Consider the following 19151-nt stretch of genomic DNA (forward strand, 5'->3'; position numbering starts at 1 on the left):
TTTCAACAAATCTCTGAGTGCCGCCTCATTTTTTGATCTACATATGGGGGTTGCCAAACCCAGATGGAGGGCACCAGAGTAAGCAAGCCCTAGGGGACAACCAGAGTGCCGGCGTTACGCTGTGTGTATATATATATATATATATATATATATATATATATATATATATATATATATAAAAACAAATAATAGTGCCAACAGTGGAAATCATTGGTGGCACAGTGGTGGAAAAGTTTTATTAAAATGGCTTGTACATTGGTAGGGCAGTAGATGCGGGCTGTACTGTACATTGGTGGGGCAGTGGTGACAGGTAATACACTTTGGCTGAAGGCAGGAGCTAGGACGCGGCTGGCCCTGTGTGCTAGCAGCGGCTGGTAAGCTGGAGGCGGGGATGGTCCGTGAGGAGGAGCAATGTCACATTGTGCACATCACTCATCACAGCTCCGTACTCGCATGCCGTAATGAGCGATGTCACATGCGACATTGCTCACATTGAGCTGCATGCACGGCCGACCCGCAACCTGCTCTTAACGAGTACGGGTGCGTGCATCGGCCGTCAGAGGGGCCATACACACTAGATGACTTGAACGATATATCGTTCAAAATCGTCTGTATCGGCCATATCTTTTTTTTTTAAATTGTCTAGTGTGTATGGCCCTTAAGTGCAACGTAAGGAAAGCCATGGGACATTTGCAGTCCAGAGCTGGCCGTCACTTCTACATGGGGTGTCCAGCAGTGTGTTTACTGACGGGATGTCTGCTGTGCCCAGCAAACATCTCTCCCCATAATCACCAATTTGTGTCAAGTAATTTCAGACCTGATAACCTTCACAAACATTTGCATAGCTCTTTTAAATAAACAGAGATGTACTTTAGGTTTAGCACTCCTTTAGTTAAGGTATTGTTTTACCTACATGGTTTATATGCGATTTTAGATTGCTGTAAAGCAACACTGCTGCAAAAAGGCCAGAATGGTTGTAAGTCCACTTGTTCTTTCACCTGAAGGTCACCAAAGGGTCTGCTCTTGTTAAAACCATAATCTACTGTAATATATCTATATAAAGACAAGGAGGACCTGAACATATACCACCAAAACAGAGAGAACAAATTAAAAGAACATACCCTCCTACAATGTCTTTTTTTTAAATTATGTGTTAAAAGCAATTCTATAGTCACCCACTTTCCACCGTTTATTTCTCTGCTCCTGGCTTCCTGCCATGGCAGGAATGTTCCGTTAGCTACACAGAAACTTGCATAATAATAATATTCAAAAGATTTCTATGACGATTCCGGAGTTTCTCTTAGGTGGAAAAGAAAACTCCCTACACTTTATATGTAAGTGTGCAGGAAATTTGCTATCATTGTCATCTGCTTGTTACTACAAGGGTCTGACGGTAAAGTCCCTCAATGTTACTACAGACAGACAGGAGGTCTGTTGTGCAGAGAAAGAAAATCTTCCCCAACAATCACAATTGAATACACAATACTGAAAGCCCACTATGATGGCACTGAAAAGTCAGTCTTGCAGCACAGAAAGCCAGAGGTGCCAAGAGGGGAAGATTGCCAGAGGTGAAGCTACAGTATTGCACTAAAATAGTAGGGCCAAATCTGCATTCAGTGGTGTAACAAATGCAAAGGGCTTTAGAATTCTGCACTGTAGGCACGACCTCTATTTCTCATGGTAGCCATGCAGCAAAGCTATTATTCAACAATTATGTATTCGCTCCAACATAAATACAAGCAGTCGCACACACATGGTGGGTTTCCGAGTACCCATAAAACCCCCTGATGGACCAAATGTTTTCTTGTGCTGACCGCGGTCCTGAGATCATGGCCCCACCACATTGCTGCATTATGCCACGATTCAAGGGCCTGTCGTGGAAAGAGGGGGGGGGGGTCTGAATAGCACTCTACTTCACCATATTATATACTTTACTATGGGGAGATTAATAGGTATGTATTCCAGGAGTGCTGTGATGAAAATAGGAAACAGTGGTGGCCATTTTCCTGTATATAAATGTAAGGGCGGCGCCATTTTGGTGGTGATATTACAACTCAATGAAAGCACTAGATCAATCAGTACTGGGACTCACCCAAATATTCTGACGAAACGTTGCCGATGTTGGAAAATTCATATAAGCCAAAAAAATGTAAAATTTATGTACATTTTATTGTATTTTGTGTGGTGCAGCCATTCATTTCTCCTGTACTAATGGGTGAGTTTACATGCTGATGGTTATGGAGCATGGCTGGTCATCCCCATAAGTAGAAGATATCCTGTATGATGATGCCTGGGTCTCCAAAAGATCTAATTTAGATAAGCCTGCTTTATCATTTATATGGTACACACAATAATTATCCTTACTATTTTTCCTCCCTAATTATTACACCAGTTACACCTGTGTAGTCCTTACATCGCTCCCTTAATATACAATTTTTTCAAATCACTATGACAATAAAATTGCTGTCCCCCCCGCCCCAAATCCAGCTATTTTACAATCTCACCGGTCAGGCTTGGCAAGAGTATAGAACATACCTTTGATACAAAAAGACCCATCGTCGTATCTCTCTACTAGGAGATTCTCAATATTCAGGATTACAGGTTCCGGCTCCGGGTCACTGTTGTTATTCCTTGGACTATCATCCTAAATACAAACAACAAAAATGCCTTAAAAACAAATTATACCCAGAAAATAATTTGTGTAACGATAATATTTAACAGACTTCTAAGCCCATTAAGGTTTTTTTTTGTTTTGTTTTTTAAATCTTTGGTGGGGAAGAAAACCTCCTACACTTAACAGAAATGTATAAGTGTGCACATGAGTACAGCAAATCTTTTACCATTATCATCCACTTCCTGCCTTAAGAGTCTGATTGAAAAGTTAAGGCCCATACAAATTAGACAATGTTTCCCCCTCCAGGGCCGGCCGGTCGGCGGCCGACTGTACACACTGAGCGATATGACCGCTCATATCGCTCAGTGACGTCACGCCTCTGCCAGCCCTGCATGAAGGTCGTGGACGGCAGTCCACATCCTTCATGCATGCCCTACCAACAGCGACGATCGTTGCCAACCCGCGTGGCTGCGCATCGGTCGTCGCTTGCGGCATACACACTTAACGATAAAATGAGCGACGTTGCTCAAGGAGGGGGAAAATGAGCGACGTCGCTCATTTTATCGTTAAGTGTGTATGGGCCTTTACTCAATGTTATTACAAAGAGGAAGTCTGTTGTGCAGAGAAAAAAATCTTCCCCCACGTTCACACTGTATCTCAAATGTATTTGGATCAGCTTTAAAACTTTTACATACATACTGGCGAACATCATTAGTAGCTCTTTCACATAGGACATCTTGTATTGCAGGGTTGTCTTTAAAAGGGGGCACTAACCTCAAACATGTTCTATGCAACTCATTAACGCAATAAGCATACCTCCCAACTGTCCCGATTTTCTTGGGACAGACCTGTTTGGGGGGACTGTCCCGCAGTCCCACGCGCAGGCCGTGGGAGGTATGCAATAAGTACTGTCAAAATAAAAAGGGTCTTTTATTATATAAAGTCATGAGATCTTGTGTGGAAGATCATTATCAAATTCTGAAAACCATAAAGAACATAATATTATTAATAATAATAATTTGCTGTAAGTAATATTGTCTGGACTAACTATGAACCCGGGAAGCCTAATGGGTCAGAGTTGAAATCAACTTATCTGATAGACCTTAATAACCACCCATTTTTCATTATAGTTCTCATACAGATCTCTCGTAGGAGGAGATAGATGCATCAAACGGACAGTGCCGGACTGGGGCATGTAGGGCCCACCGGAGAAATGCAGTGGTATGGGCCCATGTTTAGGGGCGTGGGCAGTCTGCAGAGGGGGTGTGGCCTGCCACCTCATTGGTTTGACTAACCATTAGAGAGTGCAACATCTGGGCTCCTTCATAAATATATACAGTAAAGTCATCTGCTGCATGCATGATAATGTACCAGATTAATAACAGATTGATAACAGCAATGCACTGTAGAAAATACACCATAGTCCAGTATAAGGTAACATATGTAAAATGTATAATTCAAGTGCACAGTCTGGAACCAGATCCTTAGAGCAGGAAGTGGGCCCCCAGGCAGTGGGGCCCACCGGTGGTTTCCCCTGTACCTCTGTGGGCCAGTCCAAGCCTGCAAACAGAATGCATATGATTCACTGGCACAGGCAGGAGCATCCCATCTGATGGAATCCTGGCAGTAAGTCAGCAAATCCCCTTGCGAGCTCGCATCGCTCGCCACAGGTTATATTCCCACTCGGTTGGTGGCGTGGACCCACCAACAGAGTGGGAATACCAGGCGGGATTGTGGGCATCAGAATTTTTATGGATTTATGTCATATGTAAGAGCTGCTAAAAGACAAAAAATATGACTTCCAAACTTAACAGCATTTGTGTATTATTAGAAATAATGGGGCCTATGCAGTGTCTAAGTCGGTTATAATCACCCCCACATTACATGCATGGAATAAAATGGGGATATTCGCCACCCGTGTAGCGCTGTATACATCTCTGCGGCTTAACCTTCCCTATCTAGCATCCATCTGAGAACAGGCGGATTTACGCTTCCGCCCCAACACTGTAATAGACCGCAGATCCCTCAGGGAGAACACCCCATTATGTATGCCCACTTATACCACTATAAATACAAATCACTTTATAGGCCCTAATTACTTCATAAGAACTTCTTACCATGTGATTGTATATTATTTCCCAGGGCTACTTTGCTCTGATGTTCTTTCACCCTTTTATGTTTTTACATTTATGTTGCATGTTTATCTAAATTTTAATTTGAAATTCAGCATTAGCCGGCTTGGTGGTAAGCAGAGTGCGTGTACCAGGGTTAGACTATAATGTATGATGCAATGAAACATTTACAGTGTAATAATACAATTAGCTGTTATCAGTGGTGATTCATGCTCAGCCATTATAGATGTTATCTGAAGCAGTGCTGGGAGCCTGGGAAACCCCGGGGGTTTCATGGGTACTGGGCAATGTAACTTAATGGATCTATGCCTGTGATTAAGTAATTTCTCATCTAATATCACTGACGTCCAAGGGCTGAAATTAACGCATGAATCAAAACACCCCTTGTGGTTCTCAAACTGCCTCAGGGTCTCATTAGATTGCAAGCCGTAGGGTCAAGTTTCTTTTTCCTTTAGATATTTCTAGCTTTCATTTAAAATATTAACTAATCATCGTAAAAGGAAATAAAAAAAATGTGTGGAGAAAACCCCCAATCTACAGGAATTAGAGATTGGATTTTACTGGATTTGGATTTGGCTCTGATTAGTCTTCTGGATTTGATGCATGTGAACAAGGAACACTAGGGTAAAACACACCAAACAGCACAAAGAATATAAATATTATATATAATACATACACATATATATACTGTATATACATATATATACTATATATATATATATTGTATATATATATATATATATATAAATAAAAAAATGTCCAAATACCGGCACTCATAGGATCATAAAAATGTGCTTTAGCCTGGTGCCTTCCACTCGCAACACCATCAACTGGTAGCGCTCAGTGTACATCCCCCAAACGGCGGCACTTCATGCATGGAGTGCCGCCGTTTGGAGGATATTATATATATGTATATACACACATACATATACATACACACATACTTTTCTTTATTTTTTTCTGGTCTTTAACCTGCAGCTCGGTTCAAACTGTGTTGGTCACAGGGCTTATATATGCATGTGAACAAAGTGCACTAGGCTAAAGCGCATCACACAGTACAATTTACGGCATAGTATAGTGCAGCATACAGCAGTGTGCACTGTTCCCCTATATACACTCACTATAGAGCACAGCCACTTGTGGACACACCACATCTAATACAGCAGAGTTCAGTGCAGCATACAGCAGCGTGCTTTAATGCGAGTCCCAGCCAGCTCGGGTGGACTCGGATCCCCGATGTTCGGAGCAGCCCGGATTCCAAGGAATCCGGACCACCCATCTCTAATAGGAATATTAGTATTTTTAGTAACATAGGGAGAGATTTATCAAACTTTGGAAAGAGAGATAAAGTAAATGGAGAGAATGAACCAACTAACCAGCTCCTAAATGTCATTTTTCAAACACAGCCTGTAACATGGCAGTTAGGAGCTGATAGGGTGACACTATCTCTTTCCAAGTCTTAGTACATAGACCCTTAAGTACCAACTAATCAGCTTCTAACGCCATGTTACAAGCAGAGCTTGTAAAATAACAGGAATGTATCGGTTGATACTTTATCTTTCTCTGTTTTCTCTCTCCCCCAGCTTTGTTAAATCTTCTCCATAGTTGTGTGTGTAGTATATCTAACAATAGACTTTGTATAATTTAGACATCAGTGTGACACCTTACATCAGTTATCATTGGAACCACATAAATATGTTATCTGTTAATTATAAGGGCATATCTCCCAACTTTCCTGATTGTCCCACTAGTTGCCAACATTTTCCCATCTCCTTGGAAGTTGGGAGGTACGCCCTCCACTCACCATTGAGCTGGGCACATCACCATGGGAATAGTGGGCTCCATATGTGTAGGAATGATTTTTGTTCAAGAATATTGTTGATTAGGGGCAAATTCATCAAGGAAAAATTCTCACAATTTTTTCATTATTCATTATGCCATCATGATCCTCCTCATAAAATAATCACTTCCAAAAAACTGGTGTTTTTGAGAAGACAGTTTTTCGGAAAGTGATAACTTTCCTCTCTGAAGCCTCAGCACCCAACCGTCTGCCCCTCTCCGCCAGCACCATAAGGATCTGTGTCCCGGCCGCCCCACACTCCCACCGCCGGCACTTTAAGGTATGTGTCCTGGCCGCGGAAGCACATCCGCCCAACCCTCACCCCCCCTCCGCTGGCACCTGTTGTGTTTTGGGCGTGACCGCAACATAACCCCTGCCGGCGGCACCTTGTGTGTGTTGGCTGCAGGGGAAACCCCCGCGCCAGTACCTCTTGTGTCCTGGCAGCTTGTGAAGAGATTCAGGAGCTATTCATCATCTCAGGATGGCGAATGGTTTCATAATCAGATTCCGAAAAAAATGCTTTTTCGGAGTTTGGTGAATGTCACAATTTCTATATTCCCTGGAGAGTGTAGAAATTGTGACATTTTAAGGATGATGAGTATGCCCCTTAATCTTAGACAAGCTGTAGCCATGTTCATTGATTTGATATTCCATAAGCTTCAGATAGGCTTGCTGGGACATGCAACAGCTAAACAACCATATATTCCACATGTTTTCTATATACTGTAAAGCAAATGGGCAGCACTAACATTTAGTAAGGGCCTTAATGATCTCACAGCCATCTTGCTGGTTTGGCCCACAAGATGGCTGCCATCACCAAGCCTAAGTGACAGGTGCACAAATTTATTTTATTCTGTAAGGGAATTTAAATATAATAACCTGTAAGTGCAGCCTGGCTTTCTGAACTCTTATCTTCATTGGCATTACTTCTGCGACCGCATCGTCTTCTACAAAATGACGAATATTTGCAAGGGTTGAGGTGAAGAACTCAGAGCTAAAATCTGTCACTTGGCACTGGAGGAAACCTTTCTCGGCGGCTAGTAGGGAATATTGCTTGGCACCAGGACCAGCCTCCAGTCTCAGGCTGATCTCTGGACAGGATTTTCCCTGCGCCGCAGACGATTTGTGATCTGAACCTGTTGGAAGACAAAATAAAGCCAATTATTCAAGAAAACTTCACTTGCAGAGTTGCTTTAGAGTAGTAAATCCCCTAAACTGATGGACATCAACACCTATAACACTTCAATAAGAAATGCAAGTAACATAGTTGGAAGAACACATTAATTAAGAAGTGTCCAGGCGATCAGTAGATGCCATAGCTAATGCATACTTTCCAACTGTCCCGATTTTGGCGGGACAGTCCCGTTTTTTACCGTCCCGCTGTCCCACCCGCGGGTCACAGTGTCCCGCGGTTGGGGGGGCAGTTGGGAGATTCCCCCCCCCCCCCCCCCCCCGTCGCTCGTTGCTCTGAGCTGAGCAGCGGAGAATAGATCTATTCACGGCAGAGACGGACAGGGGGCATGAACTGCAGCTCTCTGAGCGCTGTACATGCCCCCATAATGATGAAACTGGGGGCGTGGCTTGTGAGTATGTCACTTGTCATGAGGCCACGCCCCATTTCGATAGGCCACACCCCTAATTTCGGGCATGCGCCGAAGGCGCGCGATAGCGTCCTTCCCTGGTCCGCAGCAAAGTGAGAGGTATGCTTCTGTACCTTCTGCTTGTGCCATTTGTTTGTTGGCTGCCACAAACTGCAAAAAGGTACAAACGGTATATGATGTGTGACAGGAATCACATAGACTGAGTATAATCCAACACACTTTATTTCCACCTCAGGTAGGATACAGCTTCACATGCAGGTTTTGCGAATCAGGTTTACAGGCAGTTCTTAAAACAGCAGTAAAACATTCCAAGTTCTGGTAATTAACAAACGGTGCATATTCCAAACAGCCGCTAATGTAACCCCAGACTTCCATCTATCGTCTGGCCACTTGCTCGCATCAGGAGCAATGACCTACTGACCAAACACCTTTTTAAAGACAGCAAACAAGGTGAAGTGATTAGGCCAGATGTGGCTTACCACAGACTCAGCTAAAATGTGGACTGGATTCCATCAGACTTGTTGCTGCTGTTCCAATTCTGCAAAAGCCTGCTGTCCCTACCACAGATGGTATAAGCAACAATAACGAAACGGTCATTGTGGTTAGCAAACTATAGTGATATTGCTTTAATATCAGTATATTACCATTCTGGGTACAGCTAGAATCTTTCCTTACACATGAATGTAACAAAATACTCGTTTACAAAAACAGATTCAAAGCACAACGGGGTATTATGCCCATATACAGATCTCTACCTAACACTACCCTGGGAAACATTCTGCTCAGAATTTTTATAGATGTTAATTGTGTAATTGCTCACAAATAAAACACACATGTAAAATATTCCTGTGAGTCCTCTTCATGTCCGTAATAACAGACTGAATAATAAATGAATTTAGTTTTCTGAAATATCTTTAGAAATAGGATTATATCATTATTAATATATGTGACAAATTCTTAAGGGATTCTGTGTATATAGGTTATTAAAGGCAATTTATCATTAAATCCATCAAATAAGCCTTGCCAGTGACATAACTCAGAGGATATATGGACTATGATTTATATAGGGGTGTAGTGGGCTCTATTAACTTCAGAGCTGCTTTCCAAAATGCAGCTTGTTTATGACTGGTACCTGACAGAATCATTTGTGAGTGTAGGAGTGGTCACATGACATAGGGCATTTAATGATTTTACCAGTGCCTGATGAACCATTAGGCTATTTAGGCTGCAGTCTAAGGCACCAGGACTTGGGGGGCACCATGCAATTGGCAGCCCATGAAAAAAAATAAAGACCGAATTTATTCCATATTGTTAGCAGACACACAGCTTAAATAAATAATATTGATATCAGACAGTCCTGCTATGGTTTTCACAGGAAATTTCTTAAAAGTGATAATCAGATGTCTGTGAGCAGTGGCACCGAGAGGGGGAGGGGATACACTTCCTCCCAGTACACCTGCTCTGTTGCTGGCATCATCTTCCTGGTGATATCTTCGGGAAGATGGCGCCGCAAATAAATAGCAAAGATTCCGGCACTGTGCCAGAATCTTTGCTCTCTGGTGGCCAGCATAATTTTCCCAAAAATCACTGGAAAGATGGCGCTGGCCAAAGAGGAGGGATCTGTTTCCTGATAAAGTAAGGAAAGCGGGTGCCCTTCCCTCCCCGCCCCCGTGTTAAAATTGCGCCCCCCTGTGGAGCTCGCTAATATTTTAATAGTAAAGGGCACTGCCACACCCTTTTTTAAGCGATGCCTCCTCCTTTATCGGGGCCCGGCGTGGCTCTCTACGGCCCCGGCTGTGATCATGTTAACTTACAGCTTAAACCTATATATACACATTGTGCTACAGTCAATTTGTTAGCTCAAAAATGAAGCACGTCTGGTTACAGCACCTTTTGACGGAGAGCATTTGAAATCCCGGGTGTAGGGATCCCGGCGCTGGGAGCCCGACAACTATTCTCCCTCTTGGGGTGTCCATGAAACCCCTGGAGGGAGAATAAATAGTGCGGCGCACCACCGTGCCCGCAGCGTGGCCAGCGCAGCGAGTCCACAAGGGGCTCTTTTGCATTCGCCCCACTGCCGGCATTCCGGCAGTCGAGATCCCGGCGGTGGCGTGACCTATCGGAAAGGGGCATGGTCTCGCGGGAAGTGCCGCGATCCCAAGCCACGTCCCCATTTTTGTCATTATGGGGGCATGAACAGCGCTCCGAGAGCTGCTGGTCATGACCCCTGTCCCTCTCTGCCATGAATAGATGATGTGCACATGCGCACAGCATCTATTCACCGCTGCTCAGCTCAGACCAGCGAGTGACAGGGGGAAGATCTCCCAACTGCCCCCCACCCCACCGTAGGACACTGCGACCCGTGGGTGGGACAGACCGTAAAAAACGGTACTGTCCCGCCAAAATCGGGACCGTTGGGAGGTATTCAGGAACACATGACCATGGATTATTGTACACAAGGGTGTTTATATAATTTTGATCTCCAATGACTGTAAAATATGTACATTTTTACACCACCTTGTTACACCATTTTCAACCCCTCCCCAGGGCTGGACCTTGATATGTCATGTAAAATGCTGTAAATAAATGACCATAAAATGAAAACATACATAGTTTATTTTCATTTTATCACTCTCTAAATGTCCAGTAAACATGAAATCGGCCACTGCTGTGCATATTGTTTCCCATTTACAATTCTAATTACTTTTACTTGCTTTGCGTCTAGGGCATATAGTTACTAATAGTGCAGTGCCCCCAAGTGGCCACATGCGTGAAACTGCTGCAAAATGATTTCTTAGCATCCCTAACCACCTGCTGAAATAAATATTCTCAAAAATGGATGGAGTCCCCTCATTTCACAGGGAGACATGCATTTCATACATATACTGTATGTGTGTGGTTATTTTTATATGCGGATACTTAAATTATAAATGATTATTAACATTATCATCTATTTAAGCTATCAGTATGATTTTGGACGTGGGGAAAAGCTCATGTTTGTGTGCAATGACCCACACAAACATTGCACAAAAAAGTTAATTGGTAATATTGGAACCGAAGTCCCTGGCACTGCAAGTCAGCAATGCTAACCACTGTGCCTCAATTACTTCAGCGTGCACTGAAAGCCAAATTGGCAATGCTGAAATTGGGTGGTGTCTCTTTACTTATACAGGACATACAGACTGATAGAGGAGTTGCCAGGGCCGGAGCTAGTTTTCACAACCTCTCTGCAAACTATACATTTGCACCCTCTTCCATAAGGAGGAGAGACTCACTGCTTCTCTCATCCCCTCATAGCCAAAGGGTCCAATGTGGGGGGAAAAGGCCCGGTTTTCCCCTTCCTCCTGCCAGTGTTGCTCCCTTCTCCCCAGGGGATGTAGTTATGTGACCGGCGGTCGGACGCTGGAATCCTGATCTCTGCTCAGCCCGACAGTCGGCATGTCGACTAAAAGGGACTATTTCCCCTCGTAAAGTGGGAATAGAACCTGTGGCGAACACAGCGAGCCACTGAATCCACTGCGTGGCAAGCCTGCAAGGGACTTCCTTCCTTGCGCTCGCCCCCGCCGGCAATCTGGGGACCGGGATCGGTATGTTGACTTCTGGGATTCCGACCGCCAGTCTCCCGATACTAACCCCTCCCCAGGGTTGGACAAAGCTTCCCCTGGGAAACAGATTCTCCAGCTTTCCCCAAAGGAAGAAAACATAAAAAGACTTAAGGAGATGGTGGCCCATTAGAGTCTACCATTTGCACGTCAACCTTTTGACCCCGATGACCTAAGTCCATGTTGGCCATTTAACGGTTGACCCTTTGACCCTGCCGACCTCCTGACTGTGGACCATCTGGCGTCGACCTATTGACTTGTCTGTTTACAGTCTATCTTCCATCTGTATACCGATCAGTAATGAGCACCTCTCCCATTAGATGGCACTCCTCCCATGCAGCCGGATTACGGTAACATACAGAGGTAGGGTTTTATGTAAGTATGGTTGAGAAATCCTCTAATGTGATATAGTACTGACTGTAGCTTGCTGAAGTCTGCTGAGACAATGCTATTCATAACAAGCCCATCACCAAAGCGTAAACTACATAAGTGAAAGCAGAAAAATCCCCATTTCTCATTGTGTACTTATTGGCAGCACTGTGCGTTCCTCCAGAACACATCACGAGCTTATGCAAGGCGTCTGTAAATAACAGCATATTCAGGCTGAAATATGCTCCGTCATTTCCAGTGAACCGCAGTGACACTCGCTGCCTCTCCTGACAGATGGCTCTAAGTATGTTTTTTCACCATAATCCCTCACAATATGCGTTTACTACGGCGCCTTCTTTACAGATTAATAGGAGGCAATTGTTTTCTGGGAACTGTAATTCCTCAAAACCATGCAGCTCCTTCCCTGGATTTACAAGGCTGTGTCATCGCTTGTTCAACACACAGAAGTGTCTGGCAGGATTAATCCTAGCCAGGGGTATCTTTCTTTCTTGTAAAATGACAAATCTGGGACCTTTATATCCAAGCACTTAAACTATAGTCTGGTTTTAAGCAGAGATACAGTCATCTTGGTGTATTGTATCTCAATAAGCAGATGGGTACAGTTTATTGTGCACACAGTAGTTGCATTTTAATTATCTCCATTTGTCTGTTCACACAACATTTTTTTTTATACTGAATTGTGTATAATTTAGGGAACGCATAATCTAGACCCAGTGTTACATAACCTCTATAGCTTCCAGCATTTCACCTATTGGGCAATCATTACGAACGAGAATGCTTTATGGTTTCACTTTATGCCCAAGGGCATATGATCAGCACGTCCAAAGCAATGAACTATTATTGTCCCTTTCCCCTACCCTAAAACCTGCTAAATACCTCGCTCTCAACCTACTTGCCAGACAGGGACAGCAGAAGAGAGCCCCCAAATTGGTTTGTCCCATCAGAATGCTTAGGTAAGTTTTCATATCTGCTTCCTCTGTCTGGTCTTCGTCAATGCAAGACCTTCCAGGCCTGGCTGAGTAGCCAGACATCATTATTACATGTCTTAAAGATTTCAGAATTGAACACAGTCACAAAACTACAAAGTGTTAGAGCATGAGGAAATTATTGCACAGGGTAATTGGATTAGAGAACAAATTTTAAAACGTTTCTCCTTTTTCATATTTAAGTTTTCCAAGTTGGTAACACAAATAATCCTTATATATAGAAGTTTAAGCAGTCAGAGGAAGGAACAAGAGTAATACAGGTGACAACATTGGCTAGGGGTACAATCAGGGGCGTATTAAGAGATGAAGGGGCCTGTCTGCTGCCTCTCTGTGGGTCTCCCCCTGTCTACCTGGCTGGCGGCTGCGCTGAGGGGATGCGGTCAAGATGCCGCCGGCCGGAATCCCGGCGGTCGAAATACCGACGCCGGAATCCAGACTGCCACAATCCCGACATATTCTCCCTCCGTGGGTGGCCACGACACCCATAGAGGGAGAATATAATAGTGTGCTGAGCGTAGCAAGGGGCTGCATTCCGCTCGCCACCCCTGTCGGGATTGTGTGGTCGGGATTCCGGCGTCGGTATTTCGACCGCCGGGATTCCGGTCGGCGGCATTTAGTACTGATCCCGCGCTGAGCACTAGTAGACTCTAGGAGTTGGCTTAAGTCTACTGCACATGTGCAGGTATCCGGGAAAATGGCGCGGCAGCCATTGTCCCGGCAATTTATTACTGTGCATGCAGTAAATGCAGGGAAAATTGAAATTCTGATATTAAATTTAAAACAGTTTTGGAGGCTTAGTTCTCTATTAAGTAGCTCAGGAATATTCTCACTTTCAGAATGCAGACTTTACTGCCTGATGTATCAATCTCTTTTGCCTGTTACTATTTTCATGTTCAGCTTTATATTACGCCTTCTAGCGTTTCTTAAACAATCTGTTATCTGTGCAGCTTGTAGACAAGTGGATGATTGTTTCCAATAAGAGGAAATGCTGTGTTTTCCTACATGCTTCAGCTTGGAACGTTTTAAAATGTTCCTGTGGAAGGTGTATACTCCCCTACTAACACAATACACACACCCCTATATATTCTTTCTAACTTGCACTAATATTTTATTGCAGATTTGCACATCACTGAACAATCCTTTATACTTGAATTAATAAAGTGCAAGTATTGTGGATCATTATTGTATGACTACTGTACACGGAACTATGTGGTTCTAACACTGGGATGGCAAGGTTAGTTAGGAAACACATCTTTAAATAATCTCTTAGTATGTATACACAGGCCTTAAACTTGTGAATTTCCAGTTAGTTGGTGCTATAACCGAGTTGAACATGTTTACAAATGTAGCCACGGTCATCTACCTGCAGCTTCCCGTGTTCGTGGCAATCCAGATGCGGCAAGTGTGCCGCAGCTAGGATGTGGTCGTGTATCTAAGTATGCGCACCCATAGGTGTGCGGCGTACTAAGCCTCAGCTTAGAGTACTGAGGGCATTATTCAGAGGTGGACGCAGCTGCTGTGGTCGCAGGCACAGCCGCATACTGAGCGTTCGTGCACGTGCAGTGGCTACAGTAAATGAGAGTGACCCTCACTCCGGGAAGGATGCGATCACATAGTGATTGACAGGTGACAGACGTCCGGGGGCGGCATCACAACTTTTCGGGGGGGGGGGGGAGCAGGAAACGCAGGTAGGTCATGGCCGTTTTCAGGGCGGCCAGTTGATGTCGCATGTGTTTCCTGCGATAGGAGACATGGCACTGGACCGCCTGCCTAAGTATAGGCAGGGGTCAACCTCTTTTCCAGGTTTTTGACATTCTAAGATTGCAAAATAACAAAACTGCTTTTTTGAATGGGTTCAGCCTGCGATAAAGTGCAGCTGAGGCCCTCATTCCGAGTTGTTTGCTCGCTAGCTGCTTTTAGCAGCAGTGCAAACGCTAAGCCGCCGCCCTCTGGGGGTGTATCTTAGCTCAGCAGAAGTGCGAACGAAAGGATCGCAGCGGTGCTACAAAAAAAGATTGTGCAGTTTCTGAGTAGCTCGAGACTTACTCCTAGCTAGCGATCACTTCAGAATGTTTCATTCCTGTTTTGACGTCACAAACACGCCCTGCGTTCGGCCAGCCACGCCTACGTTTCCCCAGCCACTCCTGCGTTTTTTTCCGACACGCCTGCGTTTTTACACACACTCCCCGTCAGTTACCACCCAGAAACACCCACTTCCTGTCAATCACTCTGCGATCAGCAGTGCGACTGAAAAGCATCACTAGACCTCGTGTGAAACTACATCGGCTTTTGTGAAAGTACGACGCGCGTGCGCAGTCGCCCCATACGCATGCGCAGAATTGCCATTTTTTGCCTGATCGCTGTGCTGCGAACGAAAGCAGCTAGCGATCAACTCGGAATGAGGGCCTGAGTCGCACACGCAAGATACTCACGGGGAACTGGATTGACCCCCAGTGATCGCAAAATACGCGCTATAGCGTGTTTTTACACGCTACAAGCAGACGGGGACTCTCTTTTTTAAAATGAGCGGGTCCCGCGGGACGCGCTGCCTCTAACTGACCAGTGCGTTTCTGCCAATACCATTCTTTAGTGCCTCTCTCGCCATCAAATCGCCGCCGGCAGCATCTCCCTGTCCAATTGCGCTGCCCGCAGCTTCTCCCCGTCCAATCACGCTGCCGGCAATGTCTCCCCATTCAAGTGCGGCTGAGATGTGACGTCCCTCCTCCCTGTCCGCCAGCGTGCTCGCCGTGCTGCTCCAAACTACAGTTAGCAGCAGCTGCGAGCAGGCGCCGGGGCGGGCTGTGTTATGACACACACAGTGGCTGCTCACTAGCCAGCGCAGCGCGATCACTGAAGAAGCCTGTGTCTCTCTGGCTGCATACGGCTGCACTCCCTGGGGGATTAAGTAAGTTATCAACTAACAGAGGGAGCATATGTGTGTGGGAGGGAGGAGAGTGTTGGCAGCTAATGATGCAGATATGGAGGATGGGGCAGTGCCCTTCATACACTCTGCCCATACCTCCTCAGTGTCCATTATAAACACACCAAATACTCTCACAGTGGCCAACATGCACCCCCCACACATACCCACACAGTGACCATCACATGCACACCCACAGTGGCCATTATATACTGCTCTACCTGGCGCAATGTGTATAACTTGCTCTATCTGTTGCAATGTGTGTAACGTGCTCTGCCTGGCGCATAGTGTATAACATATTCTGCCTGGCGCATAGTGTATAACATACTCTGCCTGGCGCATAGTGTATAACATATTCTGCCTGGCGCAATGTGTATAACTTGCTCTATCTGTTGCAATGTGTGTAACGTGCTCTGCCTGGCGCATAGTGTATAACATATTCTGCCTGGCGCAAAGTGTATAACGGGCTCTACCTGGCGCATAGTGTATAACATACTCTGCCTGGCGCATAGTGTATAACATATTCTGCCTGGCGCAATGTGTATAACGTGCTCTGTCTGGCGCAATGTGTATAACGTGCTCTACCTGACGCAATGTGTATAACGTGCTCTACCTGACGCAATGTGTATAACGTGCTCTACCTGACGCAATGTGTATAACGTGCTCTACCTGACGCAATGTGTATAACGTGCTCTACCTGACGCAATGTGTATAACGTGCTCTACCTGACGCAATGTGTATAACGTGCTCTACCTGGCGCAATGTGTATAACGTGCTCTACCTGGCGCAATGTGTATACAGGTTGAGTATCCCATATCCATATATTCCGAAATACGGACTTTTTGAGTGAGAGTGAGATAGTGAAATCTTTGTTTTTTGATGGCTCAGTGTACACAAACTTTGTTTAATACACAAAGTTATTAATAATATTGTATTAAATGACCTTCAGGCTGTGTATACAAGGTGTATATGAAACATAAATGAATTGTGTGTATGTACACACACTTTGTTTAATGCACAAAGTTATAAAAAATATTGGCAAAAATTACCTTCAGGCTGTGTGTATAAGGTGTATATGAAACATAAATGCATTCTGTGCTTAGATTTAGGTCCCATCACCATGATATCTCATTATGGTATCTAATTATTCCAAAATACGGAAAAATCCGTTATCCAAAATACCTCTGGTCCCAAGCATTTTGGATAAGGGCTACTCAACCTGTACCGTGCTCTACCTGGCGCAATGTGTATAACGTGCTCTACCTGGCGCAATGTGTATAACGTGTTCTATCTGTTGCAATGTGTGTAACGTGCTCTGCCTGGCGCATAGTGTATAACATATTCTGCCTGGCGCAAAGTGTATAACGGGCTCTACCTGGCGCATAGTGTATAACATACTCTGCCTGGCGCATAGTGTATAACATACTCTGCCTGGCGCATAGTGTATAACATACTCTGCCTGGCGCATAGTGTATAACATATTCTGCCTGGCGCAATGTGTATAACGTGCTCTGTCTGGCGCAATGTGTATAACGTGCTCTACCTGACGCAATGTGTATAACGTGCTCTGTCTGGTGCAATGTGTATAACGTGCTCTGTCTGGCGCAATGTGTATAACGTGCTCTGTCTGGCGCAATGTGTATAACGTGCTCTGTCTGGCGCAATGTGTATAACGTGCTCTGTCTGGCGCAATGTGTATAACGTGCTCTGCCTGGCGCAATGTGTATAACGTGCTCTGCCTGGCGCAGTCTGTAGAACGTGTTCTAACTGGCGCAGTCTGTATAACGTGTTCTAACTGGCGCAGTCTGTATAACGTGCTGTACCTGGTGGAATGTGTGTAACGTGCTCTACCTGACGCAATGTGTATAACGTGCTCTACCTGACGCAATGTGTATAACGTGCTCTACCTGACGCAATGTGTATAACGTGCTCTGCCTGGCGCAATGTGTATAATGTGCTCTGCCTGGCGCAATGTGTATAACGTGCTCTGCCTGACGCAATGAGTATAACGTGCTCTGCCTGGTGGAATGTGTGTAACGTGCTCTACCTGACGCAATGTGTATAACGTGCTCTACCTGACGCAATGTGTATAACGTGCTCTACCTGACGCAATGTGTATAACGTGCTCTACCTGACGCAATGTGTATAACGTGCTCTACCTGACGCAATGTGTATAACGTGCTCTACCTGACGCAATGTGTATAACGTGCTCTACCTGACGCAATGTGTATAACGTGCTCTACCTGACGCAATGTGTATAACGTGCTCTACCTGGCGCAATGTGTATAACGTGCTCTACCTGGCGCAATGTGTATACAGGTTGAGTATCCCATATCCATATATTCCGAAATACGGACTTTTTGAGTGAGAGTGAGATAGTGAAATCTTTGTTTTTTGATGGCTCAGTGTACACAAACTTTGTTTAATACACAAAGTTATTAATAATATTGTATTAAATGACCTTCAGGCTGTGTATACAAGGTGTATATGAAACATAAATGAATTGTGTGTATGTACACACACTTTGTTTAATGCACAAAGTTATAAAAAATATTGGCAAAAATTACCTTCAGGCTGTGTGTATAAGGTGTATATGAAACATAAATGCATTCTGTGCTTAGATTTAGGTCCCATCACCATGATATCTCATTATGGTATCTAATTATTCCAAAATACGGAAAAATCCGTTATCCAAAATACCTCTGGTCCCAAGCATTTTGGATAAGGGCTACTCAACCTGTACCGTGCTCTACCTGGCGCAATGTGTATAACGTGCTCTACCTGGCGCAATGTGTATAACGTGTTCTATCTGTTGCAATGTGTGTAACGTGCTCTGCCTGGCGCATAGTGTATAACATATTCTGCCTGGCGCAAAGTGTATAACGGGCTCTACCTGGCGCATAGTGTATAACATACTCTGCCTGGCGCATAGTGTATAACATACTCTGCCTGGCGCATAGTGTATAACATACTCTGCCTGGCGCATAGTGTATAACATATTCTGCCTGGCGCAATGTGTATAACGTGCTCTGTCTGGCGCAATGTGTATAACGTGCTCTACCTGAC

At 44.7% G+C, this 19151-nt stretch overlaps 2 protein-coding genes across 2 annotated transcripts in view; one reads left to right on the top strand and one right to left on the bottom strand.

The window, feature by feature from the left end:
- Window positions 1-19151, top strand: part of LOC134933318 (putative uncharacterized protein DDB_G0290521) — a 147450-nt gene that overhangs the window by 72704 nt on the left and 55595 nt on the right. The window lies entirely within an intron of this gene.
- Window positions 1-19151, bottom strand: part of BLTP3B (bridge-like lipid transfer protein family member 3B) — a 207656-nt gene that overhangs the window by 9485 nt on the left and 179020 nt on the right. The window contains exons 18-19 of the mRNA XM_063928423.1: window positions 7466-7722; window positions 2536-2644 (exon numbers count right to left, since the gene is read on the bottom strand). Coding sequence (XP_063784493.1) covers window positions 2536-2644; window positions 7466-7722 — 366 coding nt within the window. The remainder of the gene's footprint in view (window positions 1-2535; window positions 2645-7465; window positions 7723-19151) is intronic.

The sequence above is a fragment of the Pseudophryne corroboree genome, chromosome 6 (assembly GCF_028390025.1).
Source record: "Pseudophryne corroboree isolate aPseCor3 chromosome 6, aPseCor3.hap2, whole genome shotgun sequence".
Classification (NCBI taxonomy): Eukaryota; Metazoa; Chordata; class Amphibia; order Anura; family Myobatrachidae; genus Pseudophryne; species Pseudophryne corroboree.